Source organism: Sapajus apella, unplaced genomic scaffold (assembly GCF_009761245.1).
Source record: "Sapajus apella isolate SASKATOON/1434 unplaced genomic scaffold, GSC_monkey_1.0 scaffold84, whole genome shotgun sequence".
Lineage (NCBI taxonomy): Eukaryota > Metazoa > Chordata > Mammalia > Primates > Cebidae > Sapajus > Sapajus apella.
Window position 1 is genome coordinate 7,468,675 of NW_022437024.1, and position 23,918 is coordinate 7,492,592.

General features: G+C 37.6%; 1 protein-coding gene across 30 annotated transcripts in view; it reads left to right on the forward strand.

The window, feature by feature from the left end:
* Window positions 1-23,918, forward strand: part of PLEKHA5 (pleckstrin homology domain containing A5) — a 241,678-nt gene that overhangs the window by 140,904 nt on the left and 76,856 nt on the right. For 12 of the 30 annotated variants that reach the window (XR_004261487.1, XR_004261485.1, XR_004261486.1 and 9 more), the window contains 7 exons: window positions 374-489; window positions 782-799; window positions 5,059-5,526; window positions 13,624-14,089; window positions 18,813-18,896; window positions 22,527-22,646; window positions 23,476-23,529. Coding sequence is in view for 26 of the 30 variants with exons in the window: in XM_032253799.1 (XP_032109690.1) it covers window positions 374-489; window positions 782-799; window positions 5,059-5,526; window positions 13,624-14,089; window positions 18,813-18,896; window positions 22,527-22,646; window positions 23,476-23,529 (1,326 nt within the window). In the remaining 4 variants the exon portion in view is untranslated. Of the gene's footprint in view, window positions 1-330; window positions 490-781; window positions 800-5,058; window positions 5,527-13,623; window positions 14,090-18,812; window positions 18,897-22,361; window positions 22,647-23,475; window positions 23,530-23,918 lie in introns of those variants that run through there. The other 18 variants (XM_032253800.1, XM_032253782.1, XM_032253785.1 and 15 more) reach the window with 11 other exon arrangements.

Here is a 23,918-nt window from a genome sequence, read left to right on the forward strand (position 1 = left end):
AAAAAAAAAAAAAAAAAAAAAAAAAAAAAAAAAAAAAAAGGAGGTGTGAATTGCAGTAAATGGAAATTGCTGGAAATGTGGAGATGGAAAAGGCACCACTAAATCAGTTCTCACCTCCTTTCCTTTCCGTGTACCTTTTTAGTTTTAGAGTGTGCATTCAACTTAAAGAAAAAGGGTTAAGTCAAGAGAAAAAAATTAATATAAGTTAATAGTTATATTTTTTTCTTGATTCATTTCTATATCTCAAAAAAGATAAGTCTACTTTCTCTGAAATTTGATAGCAATGATCTATGTCAGGAATCACTTACCTTTTTCCTCTTTCTTTTACAGAATCCTATATTTTATTTAAAATGATCGTGTCATTTACAATCAGGCAGCCCATCCAAACATGCGGACCTATTATTTCTGCACTGATACAGGAAAGGAAATGGAGTTGTGGATGAAAGCCATGTTAGATGCTGCCCTAGTACAGACAGAACCTGTGAAAAGGTAAAAGCTTGTAGAAAAAATGATGGTGATTTCCACTTCCATTTTATTCCATGCCTTGCAAGTATTTCACTATCATAGTACATATCATTTTAATAGTCATGGTATGAAATCATTTTTTCCTCAGAAAGCAAGGATCAATTCTTGTTCTCAATTAAATTAATACACATTTTGTTAGTTTGCAATACCGCCTACATTTTATTCCACTTTTCTTCTTTATTCATTTTCACCTATCAGTGTACTGGGGTGAATTCAGAATCCTAACATTCAAACTGAATGTTCTTTCTTCTTACAGAATTACCTTTAATTTCCGGTGAGTACATTTTTAATTGTTACCTTAATGCTACACAGATTTTTATCCTTCAATATGGTATTTTTAAGATTCCAAATCTTAGAAGAGAGTTTATTTTTATGAAGTTAATTTGTGTTTTTGTGTAATACTATGTTGATGTCTCTAAAGTGTAAAGAATTACAGTAAGAAATTTTGATACTTTCTTCAACATTTCTGATTAATTTTTATTGTTTTGTGACGAATGTCTCTAGAAGATAATTCATCAAGCATTTAGATTATTTCCAAATATATCCACTTCTTGAATTGTACCTTTTTAATATTGAAACTCCACTACTCAGATTCCTTGATAATATAGATAAGTGCTGTTAAAATTGACCCATGTGTTTTTCCCTGCTTGAAGAAATGAATCATTTTAATATTATTCCTCTGATTAGATATATTTAATACATCTAGTCAGAGGAAATCTGTTTCTCAGACTACATAAATACAAGTAGTATAATGTGTTGATTAAAAATATATATTCCTATAATTTGAAGAAAAAAATATGATGCAAATAAATTTTTATTTTAATCAGGGACAGTTGAGCACATATCTTATATAAGAAAGATGGTAATGTGCGAGTTGAGCCTTTTTTCCCCTCTTCTCAGGAAATGAGGGATTGTATAAATTTAGTCCTTTGTTTTTCTTATTCTAGTGTGCATTTTAATAAAGTCTTGGCTTTTGGGCTAAAAGACTTAAGTTGATGCTGTATATTTGTACTATTTTTATAAATATGAAGTCTAAATCAAGTTACCCAATCAGTAGTAATTAGAGCTAGGGAAAAACCGAAAAGAAAAGAGGGTCTAGGATATAGTTCTAGGACGTCTATTTTTAAGAAAAACCACTTGAGTCATATGCATATTCCAGATTGAGAGCAAATAGAAGGAAAATCTGTTTTTGGAATTACCTGTGTAAAAATTACCTGAGTGACATAAAGATGAGGTGGTTAGCACTGATAACGAGAAAATGTGTAGGTGAAAAGAATTCATTTAAAATCTTCAGGCTGAGCACAGTGGCTCACACCTGTAATTCTGGCACTTTGGAGGCTGAGGGATCACTTGAGCCCGGGATTTTGACACCAGCCTGGGCAACATGACTTAACACCATCTGTACCAAAAATTAAAAAATTAGCTGGGCATAGTGGCACACACCTATAGTAGTCCCTGCTACTCAGTAGGCTGAAACAGAAGGATCACTTGAATCAGGAGGCTGCTATAAGCTGTGATTGTGCCACTGCAGTCCAGCCTAGGCAACAGAGTGAGCAGAGTGAGACCCTGTCAAAAAAAATAGAACTTCAGTACTTTTTTTTTTTTTTTTTTTAAGAGATGGGGTTTCACCATGTTGGCCAGGCTGGTCTTGAACTCCTGACCTCGTGATCCACCCATGTCAGCCTCCCAAAGTGCTGGGATTACAGGCGTGAGCTACCATACCCGGCCAACTTCAGTACTTTTAACTTCAAAACAAAATGTTTAGGGAATTGTTTAGAATATAGAAATCTGTATAATAATTAATATTTATGTCCAAATAATTTCAATATTGTATATTATACTTTTCTCAGAATTTCAACTTGTTTCTACTTTATTTTATTAAATTTACTGCTCTAATAATTACTCATAATTTGGGAAGATGAAGATGACAATTATTTGGCTTGGCTTGGTTTTTGGCAACCTGATAGTTCACTGGTTATGTGCTTATACAATTTTCAGCCAGCTATGTTGCTTAATCTACTGAGACAAGATTTATTAATACCACCTGTGTGCCCAGATTACAATCCATTATCCTGTAGAAATTACATGTTTTTTCCTACTCCTAGCTCTTGGCATTTTTATCCCACCCTATTAGATTTAGTCATTCAAAGTGAAAGTAAGTATAGGGAGATTTTGTTTGCTTGGTTTTAAGGTAGTGCACTAATTTTGCTGTACGGCTCAAATACTTAAAATATTTATTAGAAGATATCACTTGAGAGATGTAGCATCCATTTTTTAACTTGAGAGTTCATTTTCCCTAACTTTATAAAGTATTTCACCTATTCACCACAGTGTCATAGTCTCATAGTATACAGATCGTTGATAGCCAAAAAAAAAAAAAAGAAAAAACTAAGTATAATATGGATTCTCTGTAAATTTTCATCTCTAAGCCCATTATTTTCATTTTGTATATCACAGTGTATTTTCTGCAATAACTTAAATGTCACTTTTTAAAATTAGATCACAAGTTTATATTAGTTATGGTATCTTAGCATACTTTTCTGAATCAGCTTTGTTCCATTTAGAGAAAAGTCTTCACATGTGTCTTTTTGACTTATTTTTTCAATGATAAATCTTATTGGGAGGCGGAACACACCACAGTTTTAATTTAAAATAATGCATTTAGGCCAAGCATGGTGGCTCATGCTTGTAACCCCAACAATTTAGGAGGCTGAGGTCGGAGGATTGATTGAACCCAGGAGTACAGGACCAACCTAGGTGACCAGTGAGACCCCATCTCTAAAAAAATTTAAAAATCAGCTGGGTGTGGTGGTGTATGCCAGGTGCTCGGGAGGCTGAGAGGGAAGGATCGCTTGAGGCCAGAACGTTGAGGTTGCAGCGAGCTGTAATCATGTCACTGCACTCCAGCCTGGGTTATACAGCAAGAGACCTTGTCTCACATAATGATAATAATCATGACGACAGTCATAATAATAGCTTTAGATAGACTACAGTAAATATGTTTTAAAAATCTTTTCAGTTAATTTATGTTTAATGTTAAAATTCTTACCCTCCCAAATAACAAGGATACATGTGCTTTTAATGTAAATTTTCTGACTTTTTTCTGCTCTTGTTTTGAGATGGAATCTCACTGGATAAAAGTCACCCAGGCTGGAGTACCGTGGTGCAGTCTCAGCTCACTCCAACCTCTGCCTCCCAGGTTCAAGCAATTCTCCTGCCTTGACCTCCCGAAGTGCTGGGATTACAGGCATGAGCTGCCATGCCTGGCCGACTTTTATTTTTCAAGAGAAGCAAGCTCATAACCTATCTTAGTAAATTTTCCCAATGTCTAATATTGCCTCTAATCTAGGAGCTATGGTTTATATCTAACCGAAATAAATGGATAGTTCATAAGTTTAAGAAAAATAGTCACCTTTTTTATTTTCAGTTTTTTCTATGAACATACTCCAAACTTTTAGATATCTTCATCTATCATTGGTTACAGATAATATGTATATAGATCTACATATTTTCCACACATCATAAACATTGGCAGCAGTGCCATACCTAGTTTCTGATAGAAGTAATTTTATTTATTGGAATATGGAGGGTTGACTGGCTCCTGAGAGGCTTCCTAGAGTGACATGATCTTGGCAGTTTTGTGCAGGTTTAGACACTTAGCTTGATCTTGTCAGAGCTTGGAAGTGATGAGGCTCAGGGAAAGACCTAGATACAGCAGCTAGAATAGTGAGTAGTACAACTGTCAAGTGGCCTAGACACATTCTGTTAACTGGCACATTCTTTCAGTGGGCAGGTGGACATGGGATGCCAGATTTTAACCCAAGGTTGCTTGACATGATGGAATTACAGTGGTAATAAGGTCTGTGCCAGCCACTCATTCACAGATACCCTCTGATCTTGGTGACACAATTATACCCATTTACCAAAGAGGAAGCATAGGTACTTTTAAGTGTTCTGTACTTTGCCCAAAGACACAGCTAGTAAGAACAGAGTTGCAAGCTGGACATGTGCAGTCAGGATCTAAGAGCTCTAAAATCATACTGAGTTCCTCTTGAATACAGACTAGAAATGTTAATCATATGGTTCGGATCTTAGATAGCATCAGACTATAATTTCCTGTTGCAGCCGTTTCCACAACCAGAGTCATGTTTGTCTCATGAGTCAACAAGGAGCTAATCCTGGCTGGGAGCCATGTTGATTCTTTCAAGGGACTAGCTAGTATGGTACTTTAAGAGTAGATTTTGTGATTTAACTGTCATAAGGCAATCTTAATTTGCTTTATTTTCAGATTCCTAATGATGGGAGCACACATCACTTTTTACCCTCCAGTTCTTGATGTTTTCTTTTTCCCCTTTTCTGTTTATACATTCAGGGGTGTTGTGCTTGAATGTTAATACGACATCATTGGGTATTTGTGTAGACATGTTCACTGTGACCCTTGCCCCCACCCCCATAAAGTATAATTTTTCCTAGACTGAATCCCAGAAGTAACATGTGCATTATTTCATCTGTGATTTTCTTCTCTGATTTCAGAGTGGACAAGATTACGTCAGAACATGCACCAACTAAAGAAACCAATAACCTTCCCAACCATAGAGTGCTAATTAAACCAGAGATCCAAAACAATCAGAAAAACAAGGAAATGAGCAAAATTGAAGAAAAAAAGGCACTAGAAGCTGAAAAATATGGATTTCAGAAAGATGGTCAAGATAGACCCTTAACAAAAATTAATAGCGTAAAGTTGAATTCTCTGCCTTCTGAGTATGAGAGTGGGTCAGTCTGCCCTGCTCAAACTGCACACTACAGACCAGTCAACTTAAACAGTTCCGAGAACAAAATAGTCAATGTTAGCCTGGCAGATCTTAGAGGTGGAAATCACCCCAATGCAGTGCCCTTATACACAGAGGCTGATCGAGTCATACAGAGAACAAATTCAATGCAGCAATTGGAACAGTGGATTAAAATCCAGAAGGGGAGGAGTCATGAAGAAGAAACCAGGGGGTAAGTATCCATCCTGTCATTATGAACCCAGGTTTCTTTGATGCTGTGTTGGTGTAGATTGGTTTCTGAGCTACTGATTAAAATATTGATTTAAATTTTGTTAGAGCTGTTACAGCTTCATTATACTGTATCTTTTGTTTATGATGATCAGATACAAGTATTTATTCTCTGTCTCTTATTTTCTGTCACCCAACTTTGCTAGTGGCAAGGAGTCAGTCTACCTGACCAAGCACAAGGAAAGGCTTAGTTTATAGGTAGAGATTGCATTTATTTGGGAGAGGGAGGGAGTAAGCCCTATCCTCCCAACCCACCCCTGTCTCGTCCCGTTGTTATCACCCATGTTTCTGCAGCTTGGTGCAATGCAAGGATCTCCTGAGACAAGTAGTAAGGAGGCAGTGAAGGCCTACTGCTCTGTAATTTTCAGTCTTATTCTTGGGCTTTTTGAAAATCAGAATGTACATAACTAAGTATTAAATTCAAGGCCAGGTGCAGTTGCTCATGCTTGTAATCCCAGCAATTTGGGAGGCTAAAGCAGGAGAATCATTTGAGGCCAGGAGTTTGAGACCAGACTGGGTAACCTAGCAAAACCCTATCTCTGTAAAAAAATTTTTAAAAATTGGCCAAACATAGTGGCGCATGCCTGTAGTACAAACTACTTGGAGGAAGTTGAAGTGGGAGGATTGCTTTTGAGCCCAGGAGTTGGGGGCTGCAGTGAGCTATGACTGTGCCATTGCACTCCAGCCTGGGCAGTAGAATGAGACCCCAACTAAAAAAAAAAAAAGTAAATATATTTATGTGAGCATTTATTTGTTTTTGCATGCACTTTTTCTTAATATATTTATTTTACAACTAATATATGCTAATTGTGGGACCACAAAGTAAAATAATGAAAAGATATGTGGTCCAGGTTCTCACAAAAATAATTCTCTAGTAGAGGAGACGGGTGAATAAGTAAATGCAATTTATTATGATAAATACCATGAAGGGAGACCAGGGTGCTGTAGAACGCATTTCAGGACAACCAACACAATCTTAAGGATTCAGAGTCCAGGAAAACCTTTCTGGAGGAAGCAAAACACAGCTGTGAAACGAAGAATGGCATGCATATCATGGCTTAGAAAGTCAAAGCTCCAGGGTTGATAGAGAACAGAATCAAAAGAAATCCAGTATGGCTTGGTTGTAACTGGGGAAATAATGATTGAAGAACAAGGCTAGAGAGATAAGCCAGGAACAATATATTCAGATTGGTGTCTCAGAAATCTGGACAATAAATGGAGAAAGTTTAAAAGTTACTGAAGTGATTGAAGTGAGAAGAGGAAGAGGATATATTTAAGATATAATTGACAAATCTAGTTGATTGCTTTGATATGCTTGACTGCAAACTAGTCTAGCTCAAGATTAAGTTTAGTGCTGGGCGTGGTGGCTTGTGCCTGTAATCTCAGTGCTTTAGGAGGCCGAGGTGAGCAGATCACTTGAGGACAGGAGTTCGAGACCAGCCTGGTCAAGATGGTGAAATCCCATCTGCTAAAAATACAAAGATTAGCCAGACATTGTGATACTTACCTGTAATCTCAGCTACTCGGGAGGCTGAGGCAGGAGAATCTGTCTCTTGAACCTGGGAGGCAAAGGTTGCAGTGAGACAAGATCACGCCACTGTACTCCAAACTGGAGTTCAGTAAGACTCCATCTCAAAAAAAAAAAATTAAGTTTGAGCACTTGAGGGAAATCAAGAATGACACCCTGCCTTTTTGGCCTGGGCAGCTGGGGTGATTTGGTGCTTTTTACTGCAAAGAAAAGATTTGGGAAAAGAAAAGATAATGGTTGGATGGGTTATTGAGGTAATGCACGTGTTAATTAGCTTGATTAAGCCATTCCACAGTATATACATATTTCAAAACATCATGTTCACCATAAATATAATCTTATTTGTCAATTTTCTTTAAAAAGGAAACTGGCAAATGCTCAAATTTACCAGTAATCAGGGAATTGTACATTAAAGAACCAATTAAACATTATTTTTCACTTACCAGATTGACCAAAATCATAAATAAATGAATTAATTAATGTACAGATGAATAAATAAGATTATTTAATGTTGAATGGAATGACAGATATGAATAAGCTTGTATATTACTAGCAGAAAAATAAATTAATACAATTTGATTAGACAGAAAAGAAGCAGGAAGTAGTTCTGGGAGGAAAAAAAATGAAAGGATGTTTGGAAATACTTGGAAAAGTAATCACTTTTGGGAAAATAATGAAAACCTAAATCAGAAGATTGCCGAGTCACTGCTCACCAAGTTAAATCTCACTTCAAAGAAGAATCACTTTTCCCAAAAAATCATACTTTCTTAAGTTTAAAAGTGTATAGAGAGATTCAACAGATATCTGGAAATTAGAGGATTTCTTTAAGTTGTTAAGCATAAATACTAGTTTTAGGTTCCTTTTTGAGAGTAATTAATATCAGTAAAGTCTTTCCGTGACTTCTTTCTTTTGGAAATAGACCAACATCTTCTGAGGGCTGGTTTTAGGTTATTTTGAGCTACGGTTTTCTCTCAGTTCCTCCTACATTTTTGGGTTAACTGTTATGCCAGTTTTTATAAATACTGTTATTTAGATGTTCTTTTGAAATTGCATGAGTCCACTTTGGATCATAGGAAAATATCATCTGTGTTATGAAAACTTCATCATAAAAAATAGTTTGTAGTGTTTTATAATGAAATGATCTTTTTTAATTGGTGGAAGGAAACGTAATTGTAATTCAATATATAATTTATTTTTTAAAAAACTTTATGAAACCCTTTCTTTTATTATTAAAGTTCCAATAGGAAGAAAAAGATTTAATATTTAGTCGAATAGTAGATCCCTGCATCTGTGAACAAAGCTTTAAAGTTTAATTCTGAGTGGCAGGCGCTGTTAAGATGCACGGTGCCTTAAGCCATTGTTCTGCGTGGCAGAATCACTGGGACAGGATTTTTATGGTGCTTGACAGGCAGCTGCTGGTCAATGGGGCACTAACTCTGATGAAGGAGCTTAGAGTGTTCATTTCTTCAGCTTTCAGTTAAAAGTAAATCACACTTTGCTTAATTTGAATTTCTCTGGGGAAAGAAGTCACTAAAGAGACTTGTAGTTTTAAAAAACAGGTCTCGAAGTGCTAGAAATATATGGGATAAAAATACATTTACTTGATAATAATTTAATTTTTAACTAAAATTCCCCAAATGTGGTTCCAAAGATGCAGAAGAGCCTTTTAATGTCATTAATTAACCAAGCTTACTAAAAATATATATATCCTACTATTAATGATCATATGATAGGTTGACAGTTCAGGTTCAATATACATCTCTACAACAGGGTCCAGCTCACACACTAGGAGTACTTCAGAGCACTTGACAGAAGTGTTTTAGGGTAATTATATTTTTGAACTTAATTTACTCATTCGTTTATAGGCAATTTTTGGTGTGTTTTAGATTGATAATGTGTATCTTCTTCCTTATATTGTTTCTATGCTGTAGCTCAGTGCTTAACCTCAAGCTTTTGCATATTAAGCCTACTGTAGTATTTCTTGAATTTAGGAATGACAAACTAAAGCAAGGTGTGTCAGGGTAAATTGCTTTAGTACTGGGGCAGTCTCTTTGATGGAATCAACTTTCCCTAGCTGATATATTTGCACATAGTCATGGGGTTGCCAGATCTGTACATTTTGCAGTTTCTGGCTTTTGTGAGATCAGAGAAGGTGAAGGTGGGGAAGAAGACGAAGCAGAAACAAAATGGGAAATAGCTGTGGGGGGAAAGCCTCAAGCAATTGAACTCTTTATAATGGAGATATATTTTTTTTCTTTTTTTTTTTGAGACGTAGTGTCACTCTGTCGCCAGGCGTGATCTTGGATCACTGAAACCTTCGCCTCCCAGATTCAAGCGATTCTCCTGCCTCAGCCTGCCGAGTAGCTGGGACTACAGGCACGCACCACCACACCCAGCTAATTTTTGTATATGCTGGTTATATAAGAGAAATTGGATATCTTTCTCCTTCACTCTACCCCCCTGAAGGCATTGGGTGCTTGTCCTAGATGCAGTGGTTCTTGTCTGGAGGCATTTTGTTCAATTTTGAACAAACTCTTTTCTAGTAGAAACATTGAAATCCTGAAGAACAACCAGCATGATGAAGAAAATTTAGCTTAGGAAAAATGGTTGAAGGAATTAGAAATATTTAAAATACAAAATGAGGCATAGAATTTTGGAGCTCTAGAATAAGTTTATGATGCAATCATCTTCTAGATAAGAAAAGAGGATCCCAGTTTCAGTTGGCCATTTGGCTAGATTTTGGTAGCATATAAAGGGCTCTCTGGTACTATAAGATTATCCTTCATAATTTTTTAGTGCGTTTTTATTTTTAACTAAGTCACTGTGATATATGAGCATGATTTTTTAAAAATAATATATCTTTGGCAAAATTTAAAAATAGAGGTTTTTTTTTTTAAAAAAAATCAATCCAAAAGTTTAGGTATCACTGGCATAATTAAAAGAGCAGTGTTTTAGAAAGTGGAGACCTGCGTTTTAGTTCTGTCTAGACCTTGCACTCTTTCTGTAACCCCAAGTATGATCTCTTGGACCAGACATGGTAGCTCACACCTGTAATCCTAGCACAAAAGAAAAAAGAATATGATCTCTTGGTCTTTTCTCCCCTGCATTCCATGTAACTCATCTACAGTCTAAGTACTTAGTAGGAAAGTAAGAATCAAAACTTGGCTTTCCTGATTTTTGATCAACCACTTTTCCTATTTTACTATTTTCCCACTATATCCCCTCTGGGTGCTTTAACCCATGAAGAGAAGGTATATTTAACATGAGATTTTTGAGGCCGGACGTGGTGGCTCACAACTGTAATTCAAGCACTTTGGAGGCCAAGGCGGGCAAATTATCTGAGGTCGGGAGTTCAAGACTAGCCTGACCAACATGGTGAAAGCCCGTCTTTAAAAAAAATAAAAAATAAATAAAACATGAGATTTTCCTCTTAGTATAAAAGTAACATAATTTTACTATCCCAATAGACCCAAACTCCGTATTTAATTAATTGTTTGCCTCATAATCCAGAATGCACTCAGTTCATCACACCTAATCACAATGAAATCTCTTTTTTTTTTTTTTTTTTTTTTGAGACAGAGCCCTCCCTCTGTTGCCCAGGCTGGAGTGCAGTGGTACAATCTCAGCTCACTGCAACCTCCACCTCTCGGGTTCAACCAATTCTCCTGCCTCAACCTCCTGAGTAGCTGGGAGTACAGGAGCATGCCACCACACCCAACTAATAATTTCTAGTTTTTATAGAGATGGGATTTTGTTATGCTGAACTCCTGACCTCAAGTGATCCACCTGCCTTGGCCACCCAAAGTGCTGGGATTATAGGGGTGAGCCCCTGCACCTAGCCTAAAGTCTTAACAGTAATATATCAGTATTTGTGCAGTGTTACTGACAAGTCTTTTGGTCAACAGAGAGCTCTTATATGCAGATTATCAGTGGAGTCCCAGATTATTAAGAGTATGGTCAAATAATTTTCCCATCAAATCTTTAATCCCTTATGGTCCATGTAATCACCAGTATCTCTGACATTTTCCCAACCAGTAGGAGCCCATATAATATTAGGAGAAAGTTGTTAACTAAACGTTGAAAGAAGAGATCCGGAAACCTCAGTTTGTGGGGTCTCAATCCTTCCACATACTTGGTTCATTGAATATGTTGACTTTTGTATTAGGATATAAATTTATGCCTATGGAGGTGATAGTATAAGATAAATACTTGTAATTTAATCTTTCTTTTTCTTTTTTTTGGCGGGGTTGGGGGAGGGCACAGAGTCTCTCTCTGTCACCCAGGCTGGAGTGCAGTGGCACGATCTCAGCTTACTGCAACCTCCATCTCCCAGGTTCAAGCAATTCTCCTGCCTCAGCCTTGCAAGTAGCTGCGATTATAGTCATGCACCACCATGCCTGGCTGATTTTTGTATTTTTAGTCAAGGTGGGGTTTCACCATGTTGGCCCAGCTGGTCTCGAACTCCTGGCCTCAAGTGATCTGTCCACCCTGGTCTCCCAAAGTACTGGGATTACAGGCGTGAGCCACCACACCCAGCCTAATCCTGCTTTGTCTAATCTAGATTTTCTTCTGGTGGTGGTTGTTAAAAAGTTATGTTTGGGAAAAATAAAAAATTTGCCAGGCATGGTGGCATACACCTGTAATCCTAGCTACTCAGGAGGCTGAGGCAGGAAAATCACTTAAGCCCAGGAGGTCCAGGCTGCAGTGTACCCCACTGCATTTCAACCTAGGCGACAGGGTGAGACCCCATCTCAAAAAAAAAAAAATTATGTTTGTATTTAGAATTCGAATTATATCTACACTTCTGTTTCTAAAGGGAATAGACGGCCAGGCATTCATGCCTGTAATCCTGACAGTTTGGGAGACCAAGGCAAGCCAATTGCCTGAGCTCAGGAGTTCCAGATCACCCTGGACAGCATGGTGAAACTATGTCTCTACGAAAGTACAAAAAATTAGCTGGGCATGGAAGCTGGTGTCTGTAGTCCCAGCTACTCAGGGGGCTGAGCCAAGAAAATCGCTTGAACCTGGGTGGTGGACTTTGCAGTGAGCTGAGATTGCACCAATCCACTTCAGCCTGGGCGACAGAGGGAAACACTGTCTCCAAAAAAAAAAAAAGATTATAGGGAAACAAAAATGCTAACTTTACACAGAGTTTTTAATTGACTTCTTTTTTCTTTTTTTTTCTGGCTCCCCTACCTAACTTTAAAAAAGTTTTTTTTTATCATGGATTTCACCTAGCATGAAGTTGGCACTGTGATAGTTTTATAAATTCAAAGAGTGTGTTTATCAAAGTTTTTTTTTTAAAAATAGTAACTGAAATTTATTCTCTCATTTTTGGAAATGGTAATATTTTGTGCTTAGTAATACGCAATTACATATCCAATTCCCAAAATTAGCATTTTAAAAGAATTATACTTTGCATGTATAATGTACATGAAGCATTTTTAGATTGCTTTAAAAAGCCCCCTGAAAAATATTCCACCATCTATGAAGTGGATTATTAATTCCTGTGCTGGAAACATTGTAAAATTGCTTAGATTGCAGATTTATATCTGAAATATTGTGATATTTAAGTATTTTATCTTTAAATAATAGAATTCTGAGCTTCAGCTACAATCATTTTTATATTTCAAGTTAGGAAAAGCTATGAAAGGAAGTTATTCCTCCAAACCAAATGTACTGATGTATTTATTCCCATAAATAACCATGCTTCCTGAAAGAAAACTATGCTCTGTGGGTATAACTCACTTCATATTTCATCAATACATAGATGAAATATACATACATTCCATCCATCCTAGTCCTCTGATAAGATGTATGAAAATGAGAATTTATTTATGTAAAAACAAATAAAATATAGGGACAGAATTGAGATGAGATTTTGAACATTCTTATTTCTCAAATGAAGAATAATACTCTTTCATCTTCAAACCAAACTATACATTGTGTGAAACTAATAGTCTTTTGTGTAATTGATATAGATGCTGTTCACCCTGTATTAAGTTTGTCAAATAGAATTTCATAAAAAGATTAAAGTCTGTTAATAGTTTATACCTTGTATGCTATTTCGATCTTTAAAAAAATATATATTCTAGGCCGGGCATGGTGGCTCATGCCTGTAATCCCAACACTTTGGGAGGCTGAGGCAGGTGGATTACCTGAGGTCAGGAATTCAAGACCATCCTGGCCAATGTGATGAAACCCTGTCTCTACTAAAAATGCAAAAATTAGCCAGGCATCATTGAGGATGCCTGTAATCCCAGCTGCTCAGGGGGCTGAGGCAGGAGAATCGCTTGAGCCTGGGAGACGGAGGTTGCAGTGAGCTTGGATCAAGCTATTGTACTCCAGCCTGGGCGACAGAGTAAGACTCCATCTCCAAAAAACATATATATATATATATATATATATATTCTGGTATATATTTTACTTACTGGAACAAAAGAAATGTACACTAATTTGGAATATTAATAACTGTCCTTCATTTTTACATTTTAATTATTTTTTTTATTTTAGAGTAATTTCTTACCAAACATTACCAAGAAATATGCCAAGCCACAGAGCCCAGATTATGGCCCGCTACCCTGAAGGTTATAGAACACTCCCAAGAAACAGCAAGACAAGGCCTGAAAGTATCTGCAGTGTAACCCCTTCCACTCATGACAAGAGCTTAGGACCTGGAGCAGAAGAGAAACGGAGGTCCATGAGAGATGACACAATGTGGCAGCTCTACGAGTGGCAGCAGCGTCAGTTTTACAATAAACAGAGCACCCTCCCTCGACACAGTTCTTTGAGTAGTCCCAAAACCATGGTTAATATTTCTGACCAGACAATGCACTCTATTCCCACATCACCTTCCCACGGGTCAATAGCTGCTTATCAGGGATACTCCCCTCAACGAACTTACAGATCGGAAGTATCTTCACCAATTCAGAGAGGAGATGTGACAATAGACCGCAGACACAGGGCCCACCACCCTAAGGTAAAATAGCTGCTGATTTTGTGTTAACTCACTACTTTATAAATGCTGTGTTTTTTTTGTTTTGTTTTTTGTTTTGTTTTTTTGAGACGGAGTTTCGCTCTTGTTACCCAGGCTGGAGTGCAATGGCGCGATCTTGGCTCACCGCAACCTCCGCCTCCTGGGTTCAGGCAATTCTTCTGCCTCAGCCTCCTAAGTAGCTGGGATTACAGGCACGCGACACCATACCCAGCTAATTTTTGTATTTTTAGTAGAGACGGGGTTTCACCATGTTGACCAGGATGGTCTCGATCTCTTGACCTCGTGATCCACCGCCTCGGCCTCCCAAAGTGCTGGGATTACAGGCTTGAGCCACCGCGCCCAGCAATGTTTTCTTTCTAGTGTGAGAGACAAGACAATGGGGAGAAAGTAAGCAAGGCAGCTCTTTCTTGTTTTAAAAATTAAATAAAAGGGCCAGGCACAGTGGCTCATGCCTTTAATCCCAGCACTTTGGGAGACCAAGGTGAGTGGATCACAAGGTCAGGAGTTTGAGACCAGCCTGGCCAACATGGTGAAACCCTGTGTCTACTAAAGATAAAAAAAATTAGCTGGGTGTGGTGGCAGTCGCCTGTAGTCCCACCTACTCAGGAGGCTGAGGCGGGGGAATCGCTTGAACCTGGGAAGCATGGGTTTCAGTGAGCCAAGATCACACCACTGCACCCCAGCCTGAGCTAAAGAGCGAGACTCTGTCACCAAAAAAAAAAAAATTAAATTAAAATATTTTGCAATGTTAAGATCTCATGTATAAAAAATACCTAATTGCAACATTTCATCTCTTAGGAGCGCAGGAGCAGTTCTTTTGAGCAGATGAATTCTGTATTCTCTGCTTGATACCCTATCTCATCAGTTCTCCGTCTAGATTAATACCACACACAGTTTTTTTGTTTGTTTTGGATTTGGGGTGGGGTTTTTTTGTTTTGTTTTGTTTGTTTTGTTTGAGACAGAGTCTCACTGTATTGCCCAGGCTAGAATGCAGAGGCACAGTCTCAGCTCACTGCAACCTCCACCTCCTGGGCTCAAGCGATTCTCCTACTTCAGCCTCCAGAGTAGCTGGGATTATAGGCACGTACCACCATGACGGCTAAGTTTTGTATTTTCAGTAGAGACGGAGTTTCACCATGTTGCCCAGGCTGGTCTTGAACTCCTCACCTCAAGTGATCCACTGGCCTCGGCTTCCCAAAGTACTGGGATTACAGACATGAGCCACTGTGCCTTCTCTAGACCAGATGCATTTTTACTGGCTTTTCATACACTTGCGAATTCTATACCTATCCTCTTCTGGCAATTTTATATCAAGTTCATTCTGTTGTTCTTGAGGATAAAAGTGTTAACTATCTTCTAACCAACTGAATATATGACATAATGAAATATATCCTTAAACACTCAATTTAATATTAGAGGAGCATAATGTTATGTATACATTTTTTAAAAAGGAGATCATGTTTTACTTTGTACATTAAGTTAGTTTAAGCATTGCTTAATATAGCTTATTTGAAGCGAAGTCAGTGTGTGTTGTATCAGTCAGCTTTTCATAATTGTAAAGCAGTGGTTTTGATTAGTCAGCTAGTACACAGCCAGTTCCTTAATGTCTATTCTAAGGTGCTCTTTTTTTTCATACTTAAGAATTTCTTGGCCAGCCATAGTGACTCATGCCTGTAATCCCAACATTTTGGTAAGCCAAGGCCATAGGATCACTTGAACATGGGAGACTGAGGCTGTAGTAAGCTGTGCTTGTGCCACTGCACCCCAGCCTCGGCAACAGAGCAAGACTCTGACTTAAAAAATAATAATAATTGTTTTAGTCATAGGAAGATAAGGGTAAAGAAAATAAAATAATAATAATAGGTTATTGCTTTATACTATTTTTAAATGCTTATCCTTGTGACAGGCTGAATCTTTCAGCTGCATTATTACATAAAGCATTTGCTTGATATTTCCACAAATAAGCATTTGTTAGAAATTAATAAATTAGGCCAGGCATGGTGGCTCACGCCTTTATTCCCAACACTTTGGGAGGCTGAGGCGGGTGGATCACGAGATCAGGAGTTCGAGACCAGCCTGACCAACATGGTGAAACCCTGTCTCTACTAAAAATATAAAAATTAGCTAGGCATGGTGGCTCACACCTGTAATCCCAGCTACTCAGGAAGCTAAGACAGGAGGATTCCGTGAAGCCAGGAGGCAAAGGTTGCAGTGAGCCAAGATTGTGCCACTGCACTCCAGCCTGGTTGACAGAGCGAGACTCCATCACCAAAAAAAAAAAAAGGAAATTAATAAATTAATCAGGAATTTTCCTTTGAAGAAAGCTTTAATTTGCCTCAAAAAAAGGCTCACTTAGAACTCCATTGTAACAAAGTTCATGTTTCCTCACTTTGTACTTAAAGACTAAATCATGATTGATAAAAATAGTAACAATATATAAGAAAAATTTGATCTAATACAGTGTGTGGTATAACAAGTGGCTCTAAATTACATGCTCTTGTGGTTAATAGTATTTTTCATGTTCTTACCCATAATATATCATCTGTTTCAACAGCAAATATGAGATGAATCTATATTCTCTATCCAATTCCCAACTATCTACTACTGCTACTCCTAAAAGACTTCTCCAAAATTGCTAAATTCTTCTTTCAAACTATCCTATCCTCTTCCTTGTTCTAGATCAGTGGTTCACAAAGTGTAGTTCATGGACCCCTGTGGGAGTTCCCTCCCCATGACCCTTTCAGGGAGTCAGAACTATTTTTATAATCATAATCAGGCATTATTCATTTTGTTCCCATTTGCTATGGTGAGTATAATTTCTGGCACCTTAGCATAAATCAAGGCAGTGGCTCCAGACTATACTGGTGGTCATTGTGTCTTTCACTGCCACACACTTCAAGTGAAAAAGTATCAGGTTCACTTATAAATCTCGTTCATGAAACAGTAGAAAATAATTTTATTGAACCTTAACCTTTTGTTACATATTCTTTTACTATTACTTGTGATGAAATGGTAAATGCACAGAGCATTTCTGTGGCATACCAAAGTGCTAATGGTTGTCTCACAGAAAAATGTGATTGAGTTGCAAGCTGAATTAGCTCCTTTTTTTTTGTGAAAAAAAACACGTTTTTACTTGAACAAAAGGCAACTATCAATATTCAGACACGGTATTTGATAGACACATTTTCTCAAAGTGAATGCTATCCTGTCACTTCAAGGAAAACAACTGACAGTATTTGTCACTGATGACAACATTGGAGTTTTCAAGCAAAAAATAGAATTTTGGAAATCATGTATCTGCCACTCTGAACTTGACAGCTTTCCGGTGCTTAGAGATTGGTGGTGATATTAACATTAGTGATTTTTTATATTGTATACTAACGTATGTCAACATTTGGAACATTTCATAACTCACTGAACCAATTTTTTCCAGATGACCAGTGTTTGATATTGCAAGATTCACTTGAAGTACAAATAGACCAGTGGATATTTTATGTAACAGAGTATCAAAAGTTCATTGATAAGGTTTTGGATACCACACTAACCTTTAAAAAACGAAGTACCACTTTTTTGAGCTATAGCGCAATGTCAAAGATGAACATCTATAATTATCAAGAGAAACTATTAAAGTTCTCTTCCTTTTTACAACTATATATATTGAGGGTAGATTTTTTTTCACATACTTCTACTAAAAGAGATTATCACAACAGATTAAATACAGAAGCAGATACAAGAATGCAGGTATACATTAAAGATTTGCAAAAATATAAAACAATGCCACTCGTGCCACTAAATTTTCTTTTTAAAAATTTAAAGGGATCCTGAAGCCAAAGAGTTTTAGAGAACCTCTAAACCAGGCCATAGAATTACTCTGTTCAGGCTGGGCACTGTGGCTCATGCTTGTAATCCAAGCACTTTGAGAGGCCAAGGTAGGCAGAACTCTTGAGGCCAGGAGAGACCAGCCTGGCCAACATGATGAAACCCTGTCTCTACTAAAAGTACAAAAATTAGCCACGCATGTTGGTATGCACCTGTAATCCCAGCTACTTGAGAGACTGAGGTAGGAGAATCTTTTGAACCTGGGAAGTGGAGGTTGCAGTGAGCTGACATTGTGCCATTACACTCCAGCATGGGCCACAGAGTGAGACTCTGCCTCAAAACAAAACAAAGAATTACTCTGTCCATCCACATCTGTTTTTGTTTTTTTTGTCGTTGTTGTTGTTTTTGTTTTTTTGGTTGTTGTTTTTGTATTTTTGAGACAGTCTCACTCTGTTGCCCAGGCTGGAGAGCATTGGCACTGTCTCGGCCTACTGCAACCTCTGCCTCCTGGGTTCAAGCAATTCTCCCACTTCAGCCTCCCAAGTAACTGGGATTACAAGCGCACATCACCATGCCTGGCTAATGTTTTGTATGTTTAGTAGAGACGGGGATCTCACCATGTTGGCCAGGCTGGTCTCAAACTCCTGACCTCAAGTGTTCCCATCTTGGCCTCCCAAAGTGCCGGGATTACAGATATGAGCCACCGCGCCCAGCCCCACATCAGTATTTTATGAAACAGAAATTTTAGTCTCTATTATCTTTCATAGGCACTAATAGCAATTTGAAATGGTATTTCATAATATGAATTTAAGATTTGTCCTTGCTGACATTGACAAGAAAAAAAAAAACTTTACCACAGAATTACATTGTGCCTTTACTTTCCTAGCATGTCTATGTGCCTGACAGAAGGTCAGTGCCAGCTGGCCTGACTTTACAGTCTGTTAGTCCCCAGAGCCTCCAAGGGAAAACGGTGAGTAATATCTTTATTTACCATACCATGTTTTATTTATGTGCTGCACAGAAGATACATATCTAACGTAGTTTTTTAAGTTTGGATTTTCAGAGGTGTCTCCCAAAGAAAAAACTACTGCTTTTGTGCAAGAGATGTTCATCAGAAGAATTTGGAATCATGTAGCCATTTTAGTGTTTTAGTGGATACCTTTTCCTAAGTGTCTGACTGCCTAAATAAAAGATTATATTTTGAAATTTTATGGCCGGGTGTGGTGGTTCATGCCTATAATCCCAGCACTTTGGAAGGCTGAGGCAGGTGGATAGCCTGAGGTCAGGAGATCGAGACCAGCCTGGCCAACATGGTGAACCCCGTCTCTACTAAAAATACAGAATTAGCAGGCATGGTGGCACATGCCTGTAATCCCAGCTACTTGGGAGTCTGAGGCAGGAGAATCACTTGAACTCGGGAGGTGGAGGTTACAGTGAGCCAACACACCATTACACTCCAGCCTGGGTGACAGAGCTAGACTGTCTCAAAAAAAAAAAAAAAGAAGAAACTTTATTGTATGAGGTAGATGGATTTCTTTGTTAATTCCCTTATTAAAACAGAAATTACAGTCATTCATTAGTGAACAAATCCAGCAAGCAGCTATTTGTGGTCAAACTATGGTGTATTATGTTTTCCCTGTGAATTTTTAGATTAACTTCTTTAGAGTTAATCTAAAGATTAACAGTTAATAAACTGATTTACGTATCAGCAGAAAAAGAAGACTGTGACAAACATTCGGTCAACGGAAGCATTTACCATTATCATTTCATTATCAGTGTTATGTTCCATTGGAAAGAACACTGTTCTAGTTAAAGAGAAAAGATGACTTTTGGCCGGGCGCAGTGGCTCACGCCTGTAATCCCAGCACTTTGGGAGGCCGAGGCGGGTGGATCACGAGGTCGAGAGATCGAGACCATCCTGGTCAACATGGTGAAACCCCGTCTCTACTAAAAATACAAAAAATCAGCTGGGCATGGTGGCGCGTGCCTGTAATCCCAGCTACTCAGGAGGCTGAGGCAGGAGAATTGCCTGAACCCAGGAGGCGGAGGTTGCGGTGAGCCGAGATTGCGCCATTGCACTCCAGCCTGGGTAACAAGAGTGAAACTCCGTCTCAAAAAAAAAAAGATGACTTTTCCTCACTTTAATTTTTTTTTTTATTTAATTTATTTTTTTTTATCAGGGCACTGGCTTTATTGTCAGTAGATAGTTTCTGTAAAGGTGTGATTTTAGCACCCATTCATTATTTAAAATTCTCTTCTGTAGTAATCAAAACAAATTCATCTTATGTGTTTTGTAAGAACATTGTTTTATCTTTTACATGTTTAGATAAAAGGAAGTATTTCCTTGCTTTAAGCTACTTGCAGTTTATTTGTCAAAGATTATAAATATTACTTGATTAAAACGAAGACCTTTTAAATGTTGGAATTTTAAAACATTAGATTTTTGACCTGACAAATAGGCATTAATCATAAAGTAAATGCTAATATCATACCACAAATGTTTCTCTCCTCCTTACTCCCTCTAGTGGAAATGTAGCATAAAATTTATTTCCCACCTCCTACTTTCTTTGGTCAAATGTGCCTCTTTATTTGACCTCAAAATCTAAATAAAGTTATTGTTTGACCTCAAAATCTAAATAAAGGATCTTTCATCCTTTTGAAGATCTCTTAATGTTTTTAACTCCATAAATAATAAACCAGAGTTTCAGTATTTCTTGTGGTATCACCCTGGGTTCTTAGAATACCTAAATCTCTTACCCCACCTTACCTTCTCCCTGGCAAGACTTCAGGTGCTGGATATGATGATCATAAAACAAGGATCATCTAGCATCATGAGGTCACGAGATAGGATTGGAATCAGAGCAAAAGCAGCTGTTCTTTTACTCTTACGTGGCTTATTCTTTAAATCTCACACACCAAACATTGTTTGACCGTTTATTATGCAGTAAAAGACTGTTGTCTCACCTGTGTATATCCAGTTTTATCTAAGGAATCCAATAGTAACCATAGTTTACTTCTACTAACGCTTTTTCTGTCTGAAGGCAATAATTTTTAATATGATTTAAGATACCAATTAAAAATGATTTGTTTTTGAAAAGAATTATAGGGAAATAAATAGCAATAGCAAATAAACAGAACAGAAGAGAGCTAGTGCAACGCTGTGGTGTAGGCAAAACAAACCAATCTCAGAAATAGCTTTTTAGCCTGGAAGTTCTAAGAGTACATTGTAGCACTCAAGTGAGGAGAGTCTCCCTTTGGCCCACTTTCATTTTTTAATCATAACAAAGCTCAGAGATGTACCAAGTAATACTTTATGGGCTGTAAGACTGCCAATGCCCATACTTTACTGTATTTCTAAGAAAAGTATATCAAACTGGCCCATTTTAAGGAATTTCATCCACCATTGAAAATTTGTTGGTTTTTTTTTTTTCTTTGGATCATAGTCACCAATCAGGATCCAAAAACAAGTTATCTGCTTTTCCCAGAGCGAAGAAGGAGGGTTTATGTGCCCATGGAAACTTTCTCTTTTAATTAAAAAATAAAACTGTAGCTGGGCATGGTGGCGCGTGCCTGTAATCCCAGCTACTCAGGAGGCTGAGGCAGGAGAATTGCCTGAACCCAGGAGGCGGAGGTTGCGGTGAGCCGAGATCGCGCCATTGCACTCCAGCCTGGGTAACAAGAGCGAAACTCTGTCTCAAAAAAAAAAAAAAAAAAAACTGATCTTTCGGTCATAAAAAATGCTATGAAAACATTAACATTGTCATCTCAGAATAAAACTGGGAAGTGATTAATTGAACCCAGATACCGAGTTTAAAAATGTGAAGATATCCAAGTTTTACATTTAATTTATTTTATTTTATTTATGTATTTATTTTAAGACAGAGTCTCGCCCTGTTGCCCAGGCTGAAGTGCAGTGGCACGGTCTCGGCTCACTACAACCTCTGACTCCTGGGTTCAAGCAATTCTCCTGCCTCAACCTCCCAAGTAGCTGGGATTATAGCCATGCGCCACCATGCCCAGCTAATTTTTCGTGTCTTTAGTAGAGACGGGGTTTCACCGTGTCGGTGAGGCTGGTCTCGAACTCCTGACCTCATGATCCACCCGCCTCAACCTCCCAAAGTGCTGGGATTACAGGCGTGATCCACTGTGCCCAGCCTACATTAATTTTAATTATTTTATGTACTTTCTGTTAGAAAGTTGGACATGCAGGTATTTGTGCTATTGCTAGAAAAGGTGTAATTTTTTAGACATCTTACTAAAATATCTTTTGATAATTTTTTAGCAGCACTTATGTACAAACCTTTCTAATGGCTTTTTGGCATTGTGCATTTTTGTACTGGACATTTAAATATTCTCATGAGTTCGAGAAAATGCCTTAATATACTGTTGTTTTGCTGTATCTTTTAAAGTAACACTGTTCCTTCTATTTCTCTAGATATCTATGCATTTATGTAGGACCTATCATCATAGTGCCTAGGCACTATGTTTGATGTCAACCATAAGAGGAAACTTGCCAAGAAATATTGGTTTAATATCTGTCACTTAAGACAACAATTAATCTGTTTTCCACTGTTTGGATTCTTAAATTGTACTCCTTCAGCCAGAGGAGCTTACACTGCTGCTAATAAAGCTGAGACGGCAACAAGCCGAACTGAGTAGTATCCGGGAGCATACGTTAGCACAGCTCATGCAGCTAAAGCTTGAGGCCCACAGCCCAAAGGTCAGCTATTGAGAGATCTGTCTGTGTTGTCTGCCATCATCACTTATTTTGAACCACTCATTAGTTAGTATGATCAGTATCATTAGTATTGAGCATGAGCCCATACCATCATGGTGACAACCTTAGAATCTCCTATTAACCCTTTGAGAATTCTGCTTATTTATACATTACTGAAAGAAAATACAGGTAGGGTGCATTTCTTCTTAGCCTTCTATCCACCCGCTCACCCACTGTCTTTGGTTTTGAGGAAGGAAATGCATGTAATACTTCATGTATGCATTAACTTCATGTTGTTATTCACTGAATACTATGACTTCCACATCTGGTAAAACAAATATTGAGAAGTCCTATAATTTCTAGTAAAACAATGAATTGGAAATTCATTATAGCTTTAATAATACTGCCTTTGAAATGTTAAAGATTAATTTTTAAATGTCTTCTATTTTTAATGAATGAACTCATAACCATTTCTCAAAGGGTTTGTAGCTCAGGTTATATAAGAAACATCTTATTGAAAGAAGTAGTACTATATTACAGGAAATAACGTAGAAGTTCTAACAGTTTGCTAAAGCCATTTTAAGGAATTTTTCTGCTTAATAGTTCATTGTTCATATGCATGTATACTTAATTTCTTACAAAACAAAATATAATTTTATAATTTTATATGTCATCGGTACCATTTACAGGGGAGCATGTGCACAAAAATTGTTGTATACTGTGATATAATAGGTTATAGTAAATTACCTGTTTTTCTTATTTCAAAATTGACCTTTTCTTGAATTCCACATCCTCTTTCTCTATCCCTTTTTTCTTAATTGGTGCCTACTAGAATGAAATTCTTTCACATCATCTCCAAAGGAACACCATATATTTGGATCATCAGGTGGGATTCGTAGAGATTTTCTTACTTTTTACTGCTTAATGGAACTTCTTAAATATAGTATGGTTTTCCAGCTTACTCAGCTATTTCAGTCACTTTGAATTAATGACATGACTTTTACAAGTGACAGAATATGAAATCCTTGACCAGGTGAATTCAGGAATTCCATAATAAACAGGGAAAAAGGACAGGTTTGGAGGTAAAGGGGGATATAAATGCTGGGTCACCTAAAATTGAGAGCCTAAATTCTCTAGACTTCCTTCTTATCCCATTAAAACACCTACTCATTGAGGCTTATCTTAGCTTGGAGTTGACCTAATTAAAGGAGCAGACACCAAGCTGTGAATTGTCTTGTTGGAAGGCAAGATGGAGGGTGAATGTAGTATGCTCTG